At 53.9% G+C, this 17,339-nt stretch overlaps 1 protein-coding gene across 1 annotated transcript; it reads left to right on the forward strand.

Moving 5' to 3' along the window:
- Positions 1 to 595: 595 nt before the first annotated feature.
- LSG1 (large 60S subunit nuclear export GTPase 1) lies at positions 596 to 13,277 on the forward strand. The gene is made up of 14 exons (XM_077347959.1): positions 596 to 744; positions 905 to 1,035; positions 1,119 to 1,238; positions 2,518 to 2,604; positions 5,427 to 5,513; positions 5,891 to 5,951; positions 7,216 to 7,392; positions 8,334 to 8,729; positions 9,034 to 9,135; positions 9,233 to 9,376; positions 10,294 to 10,417; positions 10,755 to 10,834; positions 12,047 to 12,217; positions 12,915 to 13,277. Exons 1-14 carry the CDS (start codon positions 640 to 642, stop codon positions 13,083 to 13,085), a joined length of 1,956 nt encoding a protein of 651 aa, XP_077204074.1. The 5' UTR covers positions 596 to 639; the 3' UTR covers positions 13,086 to 13,277.
- Positions 13,278 to 17,339: the final 4,062 nt, after the last annotated feature.

Below are 17,339 nucleotides of genomic sequence, written 5' to 3' on the forward strand. Positions count from 1 at the left end.
CCTGCGTGGTGCAGGGGGCTGGACCAGATGACCCAGGAAAGGCCTGGCTTGGCTTCTATGAGGCTGCAGGACTCAAACGCAGCTCTCCCGCCTGCTGCAGCCTACAGTGGAGGGAGTGAGCCCTGGGGGTAGGAGGTGACCGTGGATGAGCGAGAGGGTGGTGAGCGTCCTGCATGGGGCAGGGGGCTGGACTAGATGACCCAGGAGGCCCCTTCACCAGCTGGCTCAGGTGGGGAAGCGGCGAGCGGCGTAGTCTCCTTCGGCCCCGCTGTCCGTGCCCGGGCGTGTGCTCTGCCCTGGGGACCGAGGCCTGCAGAAGACCCAGGGGGGGGGGCGGTGGGGGTTCTCCGCCCCGGCCCAGCCCAGCCCAGCCCAGCCCCCTGGGGCCACGCAGCAAGGCCTGGGCACCGCCGGAGCCCCTCCCTTCCCTTCCTTCCCTCCCCTTCGGGCGGGCGAGCGGGCGTCTGGCGCCCCCTGGCGGGTAGGAACGAAGCGGGCCGGAACCACCGGCGGGGCGCCGCGCGCAGCCCGGAGCCTCTAGGACGGTGCCCCCCGCCCGCCCGCCCGCCGCCCGCCGCGATTGGCCTGGCCGCCCCACGTGGCCGGAAGCACCGTCCTGCGTGGGCCGCGCGCCTTGCGATGGGCAAGAAGAAGGCGGCCGGGCTGGGCCGCGCGCTCCTCCGGGACCGCCGCCAGGGCCGAGGGGGGCCCCGCCGCAACGCCGCCGCCGCCGCCGAGGGATGGGTGAGGCGCGTGGGGGGCGTCCAGGGCGGGAGGCCGCCTCCCCGGGGCCCTCGTCAGCCCTGGCCCTGCCTGCCTGCCTGCCGTGGGGCTGCGGCTCGTGGGGCTCGCCCCGGGGCAGACGAGGCCTGGCGGCGTCGCTGAGCTCCTCCTTTCCCGACAGCTCCACACGAGCGAGTTGCACGATGGCTACGACTGGAGCCGCCTCAACGTCCAGTCCATCACCGAGCAGAGCTCCTTGGAAGAATTCCTGGCCACGGCTGAGCTGGCCGGCACCGAATTTGTGGCCGGTGAGTTCTTTGAACAGCTGTGGACCCAATCCTCGCCCTGCGCTCCTGTTGACCCCCCCCCACCCACTGCATCGCCCTTTTCTGCAGAAAACTGAATATCAGGCTTGTTCCTGCTGAAGCTCAGACTGGCCTGTTGACAGCCAAGGAGACCGAAGAGATCCATGAGCTGCATGAGCAGAACAAGCAGTTCCTGCGTATCCCACGACGGTGAGTCTGTTGTTCGGCAGCATTGTGCTCTGGCTCCACGTTCTGTGCCCCCGCCTGCACCCCTGTACCTTGTGCCTGCTTTTCTGATGTTGTCCTGAGGGCAACAGAAGAGATCGTGGCTACTTGTGTGGGCCGGCTTAACATCCATCCTTGCACAGGTGCGTAAACACCAACTGTAGAGGACCAAGAGCCCAAGGAGAGCATGCAATTCTCCAATACAGTCAAACTGCAGTATACCTTTTGAGCAGGTCATGGCCAATCTGTACATTACACAAGGAATTATGTGACAGAGGCTCTGATTTCTTTAAAATACCAAATGCAACTGGAGTGGAGGTGGTAGTTCATGTAGGGTAGCGGCAAATGATTTGTAGGGGATTAAACCCTTGTCTCCTTGTGCTGCTTTCTGATCTAGATTATCTTCTTCCTCCAGGGTCTTTTTCTGTTCCACAGTGGCATGCATATTTATTTACTTTCTTGCCGATGTTCAAGGCAGATTTTGGTTTGCATCACAGCTACCTGGTAAATAGCAAAAAAGTTATGTGCCTTTGTACAAACCCGTATGGACATCTGACTTGTCTTCCTCAGTGTAATTTGGCTGTGAGAGATGCACTGGTTACTGAGGTTGAATAGTTTTGCACTTTAAAGGGCATTTCCTGTAGTGAGAGTAGTCTCAGGACCCTTGTGAAGCAATTTTAAACTGAGTCATGTCTGGTCCCAATTGACATTATTTCCTTGCCCTGTCACTCACACTTCAGGGTTTCATGCAGAGGTCTGTTACATCTCCTGCTACCTTCATCCTTCTGCTGCAACAGAACCTGGGACCTTCTGCAACCAAAGCAGGAGCTCTGCGTCAGAGCCCCTCCCATGATCTGGATACTCTGTTTGATGCAGCCCCAAATCCCATTTGCCTTTTTAGCTACCGAGTCACATGCTCACTCATGTTCAGTGTATGGTCGACCTCCATACAAATGTGCTTTGGAAATGAAGTATTCAAATGTGGTGGTCCTGCCCTTCCACCCTCCCTCCTTTCTCTAATTGTTGCCACATCCCTTTGGACTTTCCTCGAGTTTCTCCTTGACTTATATAGCAGCGCTTTGGAATCTCTTCAGTGAGTGACTGTTGACCTGGATTCGGAGGGTTGTACGATCCATTGGGATTCTGTTGATTCTTGCCGTGGCGTTAGATGCAGCTGATGCCTTTTCAGCATGAACATGTCTTTTCTTATTTGATCTCTGCTGAGGCAGGACTGAACAGGATATTTTTTGGCTGCTTTCTGCAGGCCCTCTTGGGACAAGCAAACCAGCCCTGCAGTGTTGAACCAAGCAGAAAGAGACAGCTTCCTGGAATGGAGACGGCAGCTTGCCTGGTGAGCATGCATCAACCATTTCTGCTGTTTCATTTATCCCCTACCTGGCTTGGAGCATCACAGCACATTCTCCCTGCCGGGCAGGGCAAAAAGAAAAACATTGTGCCTGGGCGTGGCTTCTGTGATCCAGAATAGGCCTGTTGCTTTCTGCGAACCTTTGGGATTTTTCTTCTCTGCCAGGGGCAAGAGGAGATACTAAGTTCTGACTCTGGGACAGCTGGCTTGCCAGAGGTTGGCTGCTGCAACCGTCAAGGTCCTTCAGCAGCACCTTTCTGTAACCCAAGAAGTAGAGAGCCAGTTTGGTGTAGTGGTTAGGAGTGCGGACTTCTAATCTGGCATGCCGGGTTCGATTCCCCACTCCCCCACATGCAACCAGCTGGGTGACCTTGGGCTCGCCACGGCACTGATAAAACTGTTCTGATCGAGCAGTGATATCAGGGCTCTCTCAGCCTCACCCACCCCACAGGGTGTCTGTTGTGGGGAGAGGAATGGGAAGGCGACTGTAAGCCGCTTTGAGCCTCCTTCGGGTAGAGAAAAGCGGCATATAAGAACCAACTCTTCTTCTTCTTCTTCTAGAAGAAGAGTTGACTTTTATATCCCACTTTTCACTCCCTGAAGGAGTCTCAAAGCAGCTTACAGTTGCTTTCCCTTCCTCTCCCCACAACAGACACCATGTGAGGTAGTTGGGGCTGAGAGAACTCTGACAGAACTGCTTAGTCAAAACTGCTCTATCCTGGCTGTGGTGAGCCCAAGATCACCCAGCTCCCTGCATGTGGAGGAGAAAGAGGCTTGCCACTGCTCTTAACGACTGCACCAAGTTTGTTGGTTTATTAGCTCAAGGGGGCCAGAAATGCTATTGGCTCAGCCAGGCTGGTCCTCAGCAGAGCTCCTGAAATGGGCTCTTAATAACCTAGAGCCACAGCTGTGGCACTTTTCCAGTTAAGCTGTAGTGCCCCATTGCCCATGCTGCCCTGCATACCTGAGGAACCACCTCTCCCAACAAACCCGAGAGAACATTGCACTCTGCAAACACCGACTTGTTGGTAATCCCTGGCCCTAAACGCATTTGCCTGACTTCAGCCAGAACCAGGGCTCTTTTGGCCCGGGCTCCTTCGTTTTGAAATAGAGAACCGCACTCAAAGAGTTGTTGTCAATGGTGTTTCATCAGACTGGAGAGAGATGAGTAGCGGGGTACCTCAGGGCTCGGTGCTCGGTGCTCGGCCCGGTACCTTTTAACATAGAATCATAGAATCATAGAGTTGGAAGGGGCCATACAGGCCATCTAGTCCAACCCCCTGCTTAACGCAGGATTACGTATTTATTACATATTTATTAATGATCTAGATGAGGGGGTGGAGGGACTACTCATCAAGTTTGCAGATGACACCAAATTGGGAAGACTGGCAAATACTCCGGAAGATAGAGGCAGAGTTCAACGAGATCTGAACACAATGGAAAAATGGGCAATAAAAATGCAATTTAATAAAGATAAGTGTAAAGTTCTGCATCTGGGTCAGAGAAATGAAAAGCATGCCTACTGGATGGGGGATACGCTTCTAGGTAACACTGTGTGTGAACGAGACCTTGGGGTAATTGTGGATTGTAAACTAAACATGAGCAGGCAGTGTGATGCAGCGGTAAAAAAGGTGAATGTCATTTTGGGCTGTATCAACAGGGGCATCACATCAAAATCACAAGATGTCATAGTCCCATTGTATACGGCACTGGTCAGACCACACTTGGAGTACTGTGTGCAGTTCTGGAGGCCTCACTTCAAGAAGGATGTAGATAAAATTGAAAGGGTACAGAGGAGAACAACGAAGATGATCTGGGACCAAGCCCTATGAAGATAGGTTGAGGGACTTGGGAATGTTCAGCCTGGAGAAAAGGAGGTTGAGAGGGGACATGATAGCCCTCTTTAAGTATTTGAAAGGTTGTCACTTGGAGGAGGGCAGGATGCTGTTCCCGTTGGCTGCAGAGGAGAGGACACGCAGTAATGGGTTTAAACTTCAAGTACAACGATATAGGCTAGATCTCAGGAAAAAAAATTTCACAGTCAGAGTAGTTCAGCAGTGGAATAGGCTGCCTAAGGAGGTGGTGAGCTCCCCCTCACTGGCAGTCTTCAAGCAAAGGCTGGATACACACTTTTCTTGGATGCTTTAGGATGCTTAGGGCTGATCCTGCGTTGAGCAGGGGGTTGGACTAGATGGCCTGTGTGGCCCCTTCCAACTCTATGATTCTATGAAATGAGTTCCCAGTTGAAATCCAGGCCCTGATGGAGCTACCAGAGTTTTGCAGGGCCCGCAAAACAGCTCTCTTCCGCCTTGCCTGTGATTGAGGTTTGGGCTTACAGGCCTCCCTCACCCTTCACCCCCCCCCCCCCCGTTTTATATCCTCCAGTCTGATTGGACAGGCAGAGGGTATCTAGTGGGTGCGGTGAGAGATACTGTTTTTTTCTGTCTTTATTTTTATTTGTCAGCCAGTCCGAGCCTGCTTCGTAGGGAGGAATGGTATATAAATTGAATAAATATATCCTCTTTCCATTGCCTTGCATAGGGCTGAGAGCCTGATCCATGGAGCGCAGCTGCTGTCTGTTCTTCCAGTAGGCAATATAGGTGCTGACACAAAGGGTTGTCATCAGATTATTTATTTACTCATTTAATTGTACTCTAATTAATATGCCATCCTTCCCAAAGACTTGGGGCAGCTTACAGCAGCTCATAATACAAGCAGGTTTCTGAGAACAGCTATGCAGTTAAGAGCTCTCTAGTAAATGGACAATAAGGACCCCCAAATCTGTTTTGTTCCTTGCCATGTTCAAGTTTAGAGGAAGAACAGAAGCTCATTTTGACTCCATTTGAACGAAATTTGGAATTTTGGAGGCAGCTTTGGCGAGTTCTTGAAAGAAGGTGATGTCTTTCCATTCTGCACCCTGCTCTCGATGTGGTGGGAGGGGAGGGGCTGCTAAAGCCACTTCTTTGAGCTGCAGCTATGGTGGGGGCGGGCAGGAGAAGGAATCACAGCTCATGGTTTTTCAATGAAAAAGTCCATTTCCAGAGAAACACCACAGTGGCTGTTGGTCCGGATGCAAGGGGGGGTGGGGGGAGGCAGGAGAGGTGTGAAGGCCACACGACTCCTTAGGGCTCCCAGGTCCTAGCTGGCACTTCCCCCTCCCTGCCTCACATAGCCAGGCTTCCCTGGGGAGTGCTGCTTGCTGCTCAGCTGCTGCCCTTCCCTGGGAGAGGGTGAGCAAAGGTGGCTGCCCCCCCTCCCTTCTCTCTTGCAGCGACGTGGTGGTGCAGATCGTGGATGCCCGGAACCCCCTCCTCTTCAGGTGCCCTGACTTGGTGAGTGGAGAAGGTAGAATCAGCAGGTTCCCCCCCTCGTCTGAGCCTCAGGGGAGAGCGGTATACAAATATAAATAAATGAATGAATCTCCCCCGCCCCCAAACACCAGTGCTGCTTCCGGTCCCAAAGGCCGGGTTTTCTGAGCAGTCTCACTTTGCCTGTTGCTGCTCTGTTAGGCAGAAGAGCCTTGCAATGAGGAGGGAGGACTGGATTTCAGAAGGGGAGCCACGCTGGGTGTAGCTGCACACAAGACATTCCAAACCCAGAGTGCTGACTGGGAGGGGGACAAATGGTTATGGAGAAACAAAGACCAATGGGCAAGTGAGACCAGGGATTCCAGGAGGAATCAGTTTCTGAAAAATGACCTAAGGTGATAGGTAGAATGTTATGAGAGAGGGAAGCACGGCATACAAGGAGAGAGTGTGTGGGGTATGTGGTGGCCCTTCGGATTAACGTTCTCTCAAACCTCTTGCCTTCCCTGTGTCGCTCATCTCCTGCCACGCCCTTCCTCTTGTCCTGCTGCCTTCAAGTTTCCCTGGCCTTATGACAGAGGGCTTGAGACGCTGTTGATTCGCAGGCATGATTCCTTTCCAAAAGTGCCTCTGTGGGATTTGGTTTTCCTCCGTTGCTCTCTGTCAAGCTCTCCCTTAGCCATTCTGCTGCTCTAAGATTCAGGTCTGACAGCAGCACAGAGGGGGTGTGATGGGAGGAGAAAGGTGGCTCTTGCAGCAGAGGGACTGCCGGTCTCAGGTGGGAGAGGAGAGCGCCCCCCTCCCCGTGGGGTAAGAGGAGCTGGAGGGGTCTGTGGACTGAGGCCCATGGCCTGATTATAAGGTGCCCAGAGCTGGGGAGAGAAGCCACTTCCCACCTGATCTCCTCAGCAACTTCTTGCCCCCTCCTGTGGTTCAGAAGGACAGTTGCCACTCTCAGTCTGGGGAGAGACTTCTCTGGGCATTGAAGACCGGCTGGGGCCATGCCGAACAAAGATCTTTCCTGTTGTGAAGAAAGAGGCCCCTGCCAGGCAAGGGTGAGTGCAGGGACTCCCAGTGTGTCTGGAGAGGCCAAGGCCCTGAGCATCATGGCAAGAAGAAGAAGAAGAAAGAAGAAGAAGAAGAGCTGGTTCTTATATGTCAGTTTCTTGCCGCTGGGCGAGGCTGCTGCTCAGGGCGGGGTGGGCAGGACGGCCTCCTGTCTGAGCTGTGGCCCCCCCTGCCGGCTTGGGCAGGTGTCTGATGGAGGGTCTCTCCTATTTCCGCCTTGCAGGAGCATTATGTGAAGGAGTTGAGCCCCGAGAAGGAGACCCTCCTCCTCCTCAACAAGGCCGACTTCTTGAGCGAAGCGCAGCGGTCTGCCTGGGCGCACTTCTTCAAGGGTGAAGGGGTGACAGCGGTCTTCTGGTCAGCTTTGGCGGAGGGACAGCGGCTGGGATTGGCCTCCAAGGTAGCCTTGGGGATGCCCTGCAGGGGGAGGGAGGGGCTGGTGGTGCTCGGGAGACACTTGTGCTTTCCGTCGGGGTGAGGCCATCAGGTGGCACCGTGTTTCCCCCCCTAGTGGAACTTTAACGTGGAGTTGGCCGTGGCTGTCCTTTGGAGAGCACCTTGCAAGGATTTGGTGGGGATGGAGCTTGGGGGACATCTCGGGGAGGAGACAGCTTTCACCCTTGGGAGCCCACCAGAGCCAAGGCCTCCTCCTCTGCTCCGTTTCTGTTGCCCCAGAAGGCCTGACCAGAGCCAATGGATTTGGGCCAAACAGGAGGAAGAGCTTCCTGTCAAGGCCCCCGCTCCCTTGGCAGGTTTCTTTTAGAGGTGTGTGTGTGTGTGTGTGGGGGGGGGAGTTCTCCTCCTTTGGAGGAGGATCCTAAGCAGAGGCTGGGTGGCCATCAGACAGCAGTGCTGCTCCTGTGACTCACCCTGAATGTGGGCAGGATGGCGTGAGCCAGGGCTCAGCACTCGTGCCCTCAGTTTAGACGCCCAGGAAATGCCAGTCACCACACCCTCCAAGCTGGATTGGCACAGGCCTTTCTCTGGGCCTGGAGCAGGGCTCACTGGGGGTCTGCATGGGGCGGGGACTTGCATGAATATCTTGTATTGTGTTAGGTGTTGGGCTAGAATCCCTTGAGGTCCCTTCTGCTGCTGGGGGGTGGCGGGTGGGGAGAGAGCACAGCCTGCAACAGCACAGCCTGTCTCCAGGGGGCAGAGACCTCCCTCCCATGGCCCCAGAGGCTGACATGAATAGGCAGGCAAATGAAGGAGAGGGGGGAACTCCTGAAGCTCAGAAGGGAGCCCTGTTCCCCAGCCAGGGAGGCTCCTTGGTGGGAGGAGAGTGCTGCCCCTTATCCCCCCCCCTCTTTGAACCTCTCTCTGTTTCCTTTTTCTTGGGAGGCTGGAGAATTGCTTGCTCTGGACGCTGGGCTGGCCAGCCAGACGGAAGAGCAGCCCTGGCCCGAGAGACCCACCTCTCCCTCACGTCTGCTGGAGGAGAGCAGCTCGGAAGAGCAGGAGAGCAGCACAGACGAGGACAGCGGAGAGTACCAGGACTGTGAAGAGGAGGCTTGGCTGACCTGCTCGGAGGAGGAGCAGGTGGCAGAGAGCCAGGATCCTGCTGGGCCCTGCTGGGAAAGCAGGACGGGCTGTGCCAAGGCTGCCGGCCTAGGAGTCCAGCAGAGCCGGACCCTCCTAAACAGCAGCCGACTCGTGCAGAGGGAAGAACTGCTGGAGATACTCCGAACGGTGCACACTGGGAAGAAGATCAAAGAGGGCGAGGTCACTGTGGGGCTGGTGAGTCGCAGCCAGAACCGTGGGTGGATAGGGGGTTCCTCAGTGAGGGGTGCTTCCCCCCCCCCAAAGGAGTGGCTGACCCAGAAGGGCCGGTTGGCGGTGAGAGCCGTGGGTCACACAGGAGGGAGCCTGGAGAGGCCCACCAGAGTCAGAATTCTCAAGCCTTAGCTAGGGTGGCCTTATAGGGAGGGCCGGGCCCAGCAGACAGTGCTGAACGCCAGGGTCTAGAATGCCTCTGAGCATAGGCAAGGGAGGGGGGAGCTCTGGCCTCCCTGTTAAGGCAGCGTTGTGCCTTCCACCCTAGGTGGGCTATCCCAATGTGGGGAAGAGTTCGACCATCAACACCATCTTGGGGAGGAAGAAGGTCTCTGTGTCTGCCACGCCGGGTCACACAAAGCATTTCCAGGTAGAGCTGGAGGCAGCCAGCCTATTGCTGGGCAGAGGGAGGGGGCTTCTCCTCCTCCACCTGTGTGTGCGCACCTGGTTCTGTTCTTTGTCCACAGACCCTGTACGTGGGGCCCGGCCTCTGCCTCTGCGACTGCCCCGGCCTTGTCCTCCCGTCCTTTGTGGCCACCAAGGCAGAGATGGTGTGCAGCGGGATCTTGCCCATAGACCAGATGCGAGATCACATCCCCCCTGTCTCTCTGATATCCTACTTTCTTTGCTCTCTGGGGTGGGGGACAGGGGAAGGGGGGGAGCAGTCCACTGTGGGAGAGGACTGTGCCTGTGCCTGGGATGGTGGGGGGGGGAGGGAGGGGGCTATTGAGCTTGGTAGAAAGGCTCTGGAGTGGGGGGGGGGGAGTGGCCTTCTCAAGCAAGTGTGTGTGTGTGTGATGTAACCTTAATTGGGGGCACTGGACCCTGGGCTGCTGGGGAAAGCTCATGTGGGGTAGGGGGAAGGAGCAGCATTTATTCAGCAGAACTGAATCCCCCCTCCCCCCCCCCCACACACACACATGAGGTCTGCTGGGTGCCCTCGGGCCAGTGCCAGGTCACTCCCCTGGGAGACAGACCCCTGTTCAAGGCCAGCCCTGCGTTGTGGATGCCAGGAGGGTAGGTGTACCTCGGAGGCACTGCAGGGGCATGTAGCGGGCTGGCCAAGAGGCGGCCTTGGAAGCTGTGCTCTTGGGAGGGAGAGGAGGCAGCTGGGGAGGTCGCAGCCGGCTTGGGCAAGCAGGGCCCTGGAACTCTTGGGCTGCACCAGTGGCAGAGGGAGCCCCGAAGCGCCTCAGCCCCAACCTCCCCTCCGCTGTTGCTCCTTCGATCCCAGCCTGCCTTCCAGCCGGCCCTCCACAGCCCTTCCATGGGGCTGACCAGCCCACAAGCTCAGCCTTGACCCGCCCCCCTCAGTTGAGAGAGAGCTTGTAAAGCACTTTGATCCCCAATCTTGGGGGGGGGGCAGGACTGCAGCTGCCTGGCGAGGACCTTTGATCCTCTGGGTGGGGCCTGCTTGGGCCGTCCAAGCGTGGCAGGTGCTTCCTCCCCAGGTTGTGGGAAAGGGACCATTGAGTGAGGGGCTGTCCACTGCCCCCTGCCCCCAAGTTTGGTTCCTTAACTGGGTCACGTCTGCCAGCGGATCCCACGACACGTCTTGGAGGTGACCTACGGCATAAACATTGTCCGGCCCCGAGAGGATGAGGCGCCCAGTCGGCCGCCAACATCAGAGGAGCTCCTGACGGCCTACGGATGTGAGTCACGCTGCTGGGGCTTAAGCCCCCCACCCCCACCCCCCTTGGCTGCTGGTTGAGACTTGGCTCTGCCACGAGTTCTTTGAGAGGAGAACAGTGGTGTCCTTGGGGGAGGGGGGCAGGCTAACCATCTCAGGGAAGTCCTGCTGCTGGGTGTAGGTGAGGCGCTCAGAGGCACCTGGATCGACCCCTCCCTGCTTCTGGGGCTCCAGTGCCTGGTCCATCGTGGAGCTCTGGCTGGGCTCCTGTCAACTTCCCTTCCCCGACAAGGTTGAGAGAATGGCCGGAGCTGCCTGCCCGTAACGGCCAACTCTCTTCTCCCCCTCCCAACCCCCAGGCATGAGAGGCTTCATGACAGATCACGGGCGGCCAGACCAGCCCCGCTCGGCCCGCTACATCCTGAAGGATTACGTTGCTGTAAGTTATGTGGGAAGCCGCGTGCCTTCATGGGAGTGGGGAGATGTGATCCTAAGTCTGGTCTGCCATTGAAATGGTCCAGAACGTGAATTTTGTCTCTGCCTGGAGGAGCAACGGGCGCTTGTGGGGAAGGAACGGCAGGCGGGAGAACGGTGTCCGGATATGGAAGCAGGAGGGAAAAACATAACTTAAGAATGCACTGGTCGATATCTAATGTTGAACCCTGACATTCAAGTGTGGATCAAAGAATCCACAAAACAGGGCCTTGTATGGATTGAGGGGTGTGTGTGTATTTTCTATAAGCCTGAGAGAAGGCCTAGGCTTGTAGAACAACATGAAGTGTAAACAGAAGGCTAAAAGCCTGAGAAGCTGACTGTGCTTCTTTCAGCAAAGCATTTTCAGGATTTCCTGCACGCAATAGTGGGTTGGACTAGATAACCCTCGAGGACCCTTCTAACTCTTAAGATTCCATCTCATGGGGGGGGGGAGTTGTGAGGTCTCAGCAGCTGTCCAGGGGATTGCTAGGCAGCCCCCCAACAACAGGGCCAAGGATTCCAAGCCCCGGCATCAGCAGGGCAAGGTGTGTGTCAGGCTAAAAAGGAAAAGTGAAGCTGGAGGCAGAGTGGGGTGGGCAGAGGCTGCTGCCGGAGAAACAAAAGGGGAGGCCAGCCAGCAGGGGGGGGTGTGTGGGGTGTGCAGGAAGATACAGAGGAGAAGCTAGCGGAGGACAAGAGGGGTGAATGAATTCTCCCTCCACAAGTCTTTGCAGGCCTCCCCCACTCAGTAATTTAAATGTAATAGGATTTATTTAGAACATGTTATTTTTGTCACCTTAATGGCCAGTGTTCCAGTTTTAGAGGAACATCTGGAAATGTTGAAGCTATTGGTGGGGTAGAAGACTTCTGGCAGCTTTTAGGACAAGTTGAAACACAAAAGTTACTTCCCAGTCTAATGTTAGAAGAAATGTGGAGAGTATCAGGAATGACCTTAGCAGCTGTTCTTGTGTTGTTCTTCCTTGCCTCACAAATATACCAAGTGCCGGAGGGAGCGAGGAAAGTGCTGCCCGCTTCTTGGAGGGGGCAAGGCGCGATGTGCCCGCTTCATTGCTGCTTCCCTGAATCCCCATTCAGAGGAGACTCTGGCTGGGGGAGAAGCCCTGTCTGAGGGGCAGAGTGTGAACCCCGCTCCCTCGGGCCTCGCCTTCCCTCACAGGGGAAGCTGCTGTACTGCCACCCCCCTCCTGGGACCGATCCCGAGGCTTTCCAGATCCATCACAGAAGGGGTGCTTCAGGGCCACCGGGGCAGCCCTGGGCGGAGATGCCAGCCATCCGGAACGCGAAGGCCTGGCAGATTGAAAACACGGTGGACGCCTTCTTCCATCAGGTGAGGAGGGGACCATGGGGGGGGGGGGAGGGGAGGAGAATATGCTCAGCCACCCTCCTTCCTCCTCTGCTGCTGCTGCAGCAGGGGTGTTGAGGCAGTGTCCAGCTCTCAGGAGGTGCTGCCTGCTTCTGGCAGCCTGAGGATTCTTGTCGTGGCCGACCCAGGTAAAGGGAGTGGAGGCCCTGCTTCCCAGCCAAGTGCTGCTGCTGCTGCCATAAGGGTGCTGAGGACCCCCCCCCCCGGGACAGCCACATAGAACTCTGCCCTTGCTGTCTTTTGGGGGTTGCCGGCCCTTCCACCTGGGGGCTGCCTGGTGGGGTTCCTGCCTGCCTTCGCTGTGGACAGCCAGCCGGGTGTCAGGGTTGGAGTGGCTGAGGGGTGGGGAGCCTGGGCGGGGAAGTCCCTCTCTGCCAGGGCAGCTGGTTGCCTAGTAGATTTGGGGCCCGTGCCCTCCTCCCTGCTGGAGATTTCCTCACCAAGAGAGTCAAGTCCAGGCACACCTTAACGCCCAACAAAAGTTTTGAGGGAAAAGCTTTGGAGAAACCGTGTTCCCTCCCTCAGCTCTCTGCTTCGGCTCTGCTGCAGACCCCCTCCGGTGCCTCCTTTGCAAGGAGGCAGAATAGCAACTGCCATCCAGAACCACTTGGTGGGAGGGGCAGGACAAAAAGTGCGCTTGGTAATGACGGCTTTCTGGCAGGAGAACGCCCGAGCCCTGATGCGGGGGACCCGGTCTTCCTTGGGAGCCAGAGGGGGCACAGTCCCCCCTGGGCATCTGGCAGAAGCAAGCCAAGGCAAGCCCTGGAAGAAGCATGGCAACAAGAACAAGAAGGAGAAAATCCGCCGCCTCACAAAGCACCTCGATGCCTGACAGCCCCTGGGGCCAGACCGCTGGAGGGGATCCCGGAGCACAAAGGGGCGGAAGCATTGCTGGGGCCACACTTGGCTGCTCAGGCTGCAGCAAGACGCCTCGGGCATCCCTCTGCCACGGGGGTGCATGGAGCCCCTCTGTGGAGTCCCACAGGTGGTCTCTGTACATTTGGAATAAACTTTTCTTGCCTCACTCATCTCCTTCCTGTACATTGTGGCAGACACAGCCTTGCCTGGCCCGTTTCTTGGTCAGAAGGGGGGAGACTGTAGCTGTGAAGCGGGCCTGGTCTGGAGTCATTAGAGTTGGAAAGACGCGTTGAGTCCAACCACCTGCACAGGCCATGGTCAGCCCAGAGCACCCTGCCAAATCTTTGTATAGCTGCTGCCAGGGAGGGGGGAGCCCATTCCCCTGCTGAACTACTCTGGCTTCAGTGTCCTCCCACTAGTGTCTAGCCTTCCCGCCCACAATTGAAAGCCATTTTTGTGCATCCTGATCTATGCTGCCATCACAAACAGCTTCCTGTCCCACTCTCAAGGACAGCCTCTCGTCATAGATTCATAGTGGAAAAGATCTCCAGGGTCATCTAGTCCAACCCCCTGCACAATGCAGGAACTCACAACTTCTTGTTGTTATTGTTAGGTGCGAAGTCGTGTTCGACCCATCGCAACCCCATGGACAATGATCCTCCAGGCCTTCCTGTCCTCTACCATTCCCCGGAGTCCATTTAAGTTTTCACCTACTGCTTCAGTGACTCCATCCAGCCACCTCACTCTCTGTCGTCCCTTTCTTCTTTTGCCCTCGATTGCTCCCAGCATTAGGCTCTTCTCCAGGGAGTCCTTCCTTCTCATGAGGTGGCCAAAGTATTTGAGTATTTGAGTTTCATCTTCAGGATCTGGCCTAAGGAGCAGTCAGGATTGACCAGTTTGTTCGCCTTGCAGTCCAAGGGACTCGCAAGAGTCTTCTCCAGCACCAGAGTTCAAAAGCCTCAATTCTTTGACACTCGGCCTTCCTTATGGTCCAACTTTCTCAGCCATACATTGCAACTGGGAATACCATAGCTTTGACTAAACGCACTTTTGTTGGCAGGGTGACGTCTCTGCTTTTTAGGATGCTGTCTAGATTTGCCATAGCTTTCCTCCCCAGGACCAAGCGTCTTTTAATTTCTTTGCTGCAGTCCCCATCTGCAGTGATCTTGGAGCCCAGGAAAATAAAATCTGTTACTATCTTCATTTCTTCATCTATTTGCCAGGAATTGAGGGGGCCGGATGACATGATCTTTGTTTTCTTGATGTTGAGTTTCAAGCCAACTTTTGCACTCTCCTCCTTCACCCGCATCAACAGGCTTTTTAGTTCCTCTTCACTTTCTGCCATCTGCATATCTGAGGCTGTTGATATTTCTCCCTGCAATCTTGATCCCAATTTGCGACTCCTCTAATCCCGCCTTTCTCATGATGTGCTCCGCATACAAGTTAAATAGGCAAGGCGACAGTATACAGCCTTGCTGAACTCCTTTCTCAATTTTGAACCAATCAGTGATTCCATGTTTCGTTCTCACTGTTGCTTCTTGACCTGCATATAAGTTTCTCAAGAGACAAATAAGATGCTCTGGTATTCCCATCTCTTTAAGAATTTGCCACAATTGGTTGTGCTCCACACAATCAAAGGCTTTAGCATAGTCAATGAAGCAGAAGTAGATGATCTTCCGGAATTCCCTAGCTTTCTCCATGATGCAGCATATGTTGGCAATTTGATCTCTAGTTCCTCTGCCTCTTCGAAATCCTGCCTGTACTTCTGGAAGTTCTCGGTTCACATATTGGTGGAGCCTAGCTTGTAGGATTTTGAGCATAACTTTGTTAGCATGAGAAATGAGTGCAATGATGCGGTAGTTTGAAAATTCTTTGGCATTGCCCTTTTGGGATTGGAATGTAAACTGACCTTTTCCAATCTTGTGGCCATTGTTGAGTTTTCCAAATTTGCTGGCATATTGAGTGTAGCACTTTTACTGCATCGTCTTTTAAGATTTTGAATAGTTCAACTGGAATGCTGTCACCACCACTAGCTTTATTGTTGCTCAGACTTCCTAAAGCCCATTTGACTTCACATTCCAGGATGTCTGGCTCCAGGTCAGTAACTACCCCATTGTGGTTATCAGGGATGTTAAGCTCGCTCTTGTATATTTCTTCTGTATAATTTTGCCACCTTTTTAAAATCTCTTCTGCTTCTGTGAGGTCCCTATCATTTTGGTCCCTTATCATACCCATCTTTGCATGAAACGTTCTCTTCATATCTCCAATTTTCTTGAAAAGATCTCTGGTCCTCCCCATTCTATTGTTTTCTTCTATTTGTTTGCACTGTTCATTTAAGAAGGCATTCTTATCTCTTCTAGCTTTTCTCTGAAATTCTGCATTCAGTTGGGTGTATCTTTCTCTTTCTCCCTTGCCTTTCACTTCCCTTCTCTCCTTAGCTATTTGTAAAACTTCCTCAGATAGCCATTTTGATTTCTTGCATTTCTTTTTCATTGGGATGGTTTTAGTTGCTATGCCTTGTACAATGTTGCGAACCTCCGTCCATAGTTCTTCAGGCACTCTGTCTATCAGATCCAATTCCTTAAATCTATTTGTCACCTCTACTGTATATTCGTTGGGAATATGATTTAGTTCATAACTGAGTGGCCTAGTGCTTTTCCCTACTTTCTTCAATTTAAGCCTTAATTTTGCAACAAGAAGCTGATGATCTGAACCACAATCAGCTCCTGGTCTTGTTTTTACTGACTGCATAGAACTTCTCCATCTTTGGCTGCAGAGCACATAGTCAATCTGATTTCTATGTTGACCATCGGGTAATGTCCATGTGTAGAGTTGTCTCTTGGGTTGCTGGAAAAGAGTGTTTGCTATGACCATTGTATTCTCTTGACAAAATTCTACCAGCCTGTGCCTTCATTTTGTACTCAAGGCCAAACTTGCCTCTTATCCCGGTTATCTTTTGGCTTCCTACTTTAGCATTCCAATTTAGCATGATGATAAGCACATCATTTTTTGGCGTTGCTTCTAGAAGGTGTTGTAGGGCTTCATAGAACTGGTCAACTTCATCCTCTTCAGCAGCAGTGGTTGGGGCATAGACCTGGATTACTGTGATGTTGAAAGGTTTGCCTTGGATTCGAACTGAGATCATTCTGTCATTTTGGGGATTGTATCCCAAGACTGCTTTTCCTACTCTCTTATTGATTATGAAGGCTACTCCATTTCTTCTGCAAGATTCTTGCCCACATTAGTATACCTGATGATCATCTGAATTAAATTCACCCATTCCTGTCCATTTTAGTTCACTGATTCCTAAAATGTCGATGTTCAGGCTTGTCATCTCTTGTTTAACCACGTCCAGCTTGCCTTGATTCATGGATCTGACGTTCCAGGTTCCTATGGAATAAAAATCTTTACAGCATTGGACTGTCTTTTCTCCACCAGTTACTTCCACAACTGAGCGTCCTTTCGGCTTTGGCCCAGTCACTTCGTTCATTCTGGCGCTACTTGTACTAGCCGTCTGCTCATCCCCAGTAGCATATTGGTCACCTTCCGACCTGAGGGGCTCATCTTCTGGCATCATGTTGTTTTGCCTTTTGAACTTGTCCATTGGGTTTTCATGGCAAAGGTACTGGAGTGGTTTGCCATTTCCTTCTCAGGTGGATCACCTTTTGTCAGAGCTCTCTGCTATGATCTGTCCGTCTTGCCATGGCAAGGCAGCGATCCTTGAAGGGGGAACTCACAACTACCTGTCCACTAATGGTGACCCAAATTTCGTGCCCAAGTGATGCCTCTACTAAAAAAAAGAAATCTCCAGAATGCAGCCTGGCCTGGAGGAGATTCACCTTCCATCCCACAACAATCAGTGATCCCCTGGGTCTGCAAGGAAGGGCCACAAGAGACAAACCCGGGCACATCCCTTCCTGCCCACCCAACTCACCATCTGCCTAAGTTCACGAAATCAGCATTCTGCCAGATGACTCTGTAGCCTTTGCTTAAAAACTTCCATAGAATGAGAAGCCACCACCTCCCGAGGAAGCCTGTTCCACCGAGGCACCACTCTAACTGTAAGGGACTTTCCCCAGAGGTTTAGCTGAAAATTCTTTTGAATTCATTTCAACCCACTGGTTCTGGTCCAACCCTCTGGGTCAACAGAAACAACTGCTGTATGGCAACCCCTCAAGTATTTGAAGGTCATCTCACCGCTTGGCCGTCTTCTTTCTGACCAAGCTCC

Source organism: Paroedura picta, chromosome 8 (assembly GCF_049243985.1).
Source record: "Paroedura picta isolate Pp20150507F chromosome 8, Ppicta_v3.0, whole genome shotgun sequence".
Classification (NCBI taxonomy): domain Eukaryota; kingdom Metazoa; phylum Chordata; class Lepidosauria; order Squamata; family Gekkonidae; genus Paroedura; species Paroedura picta.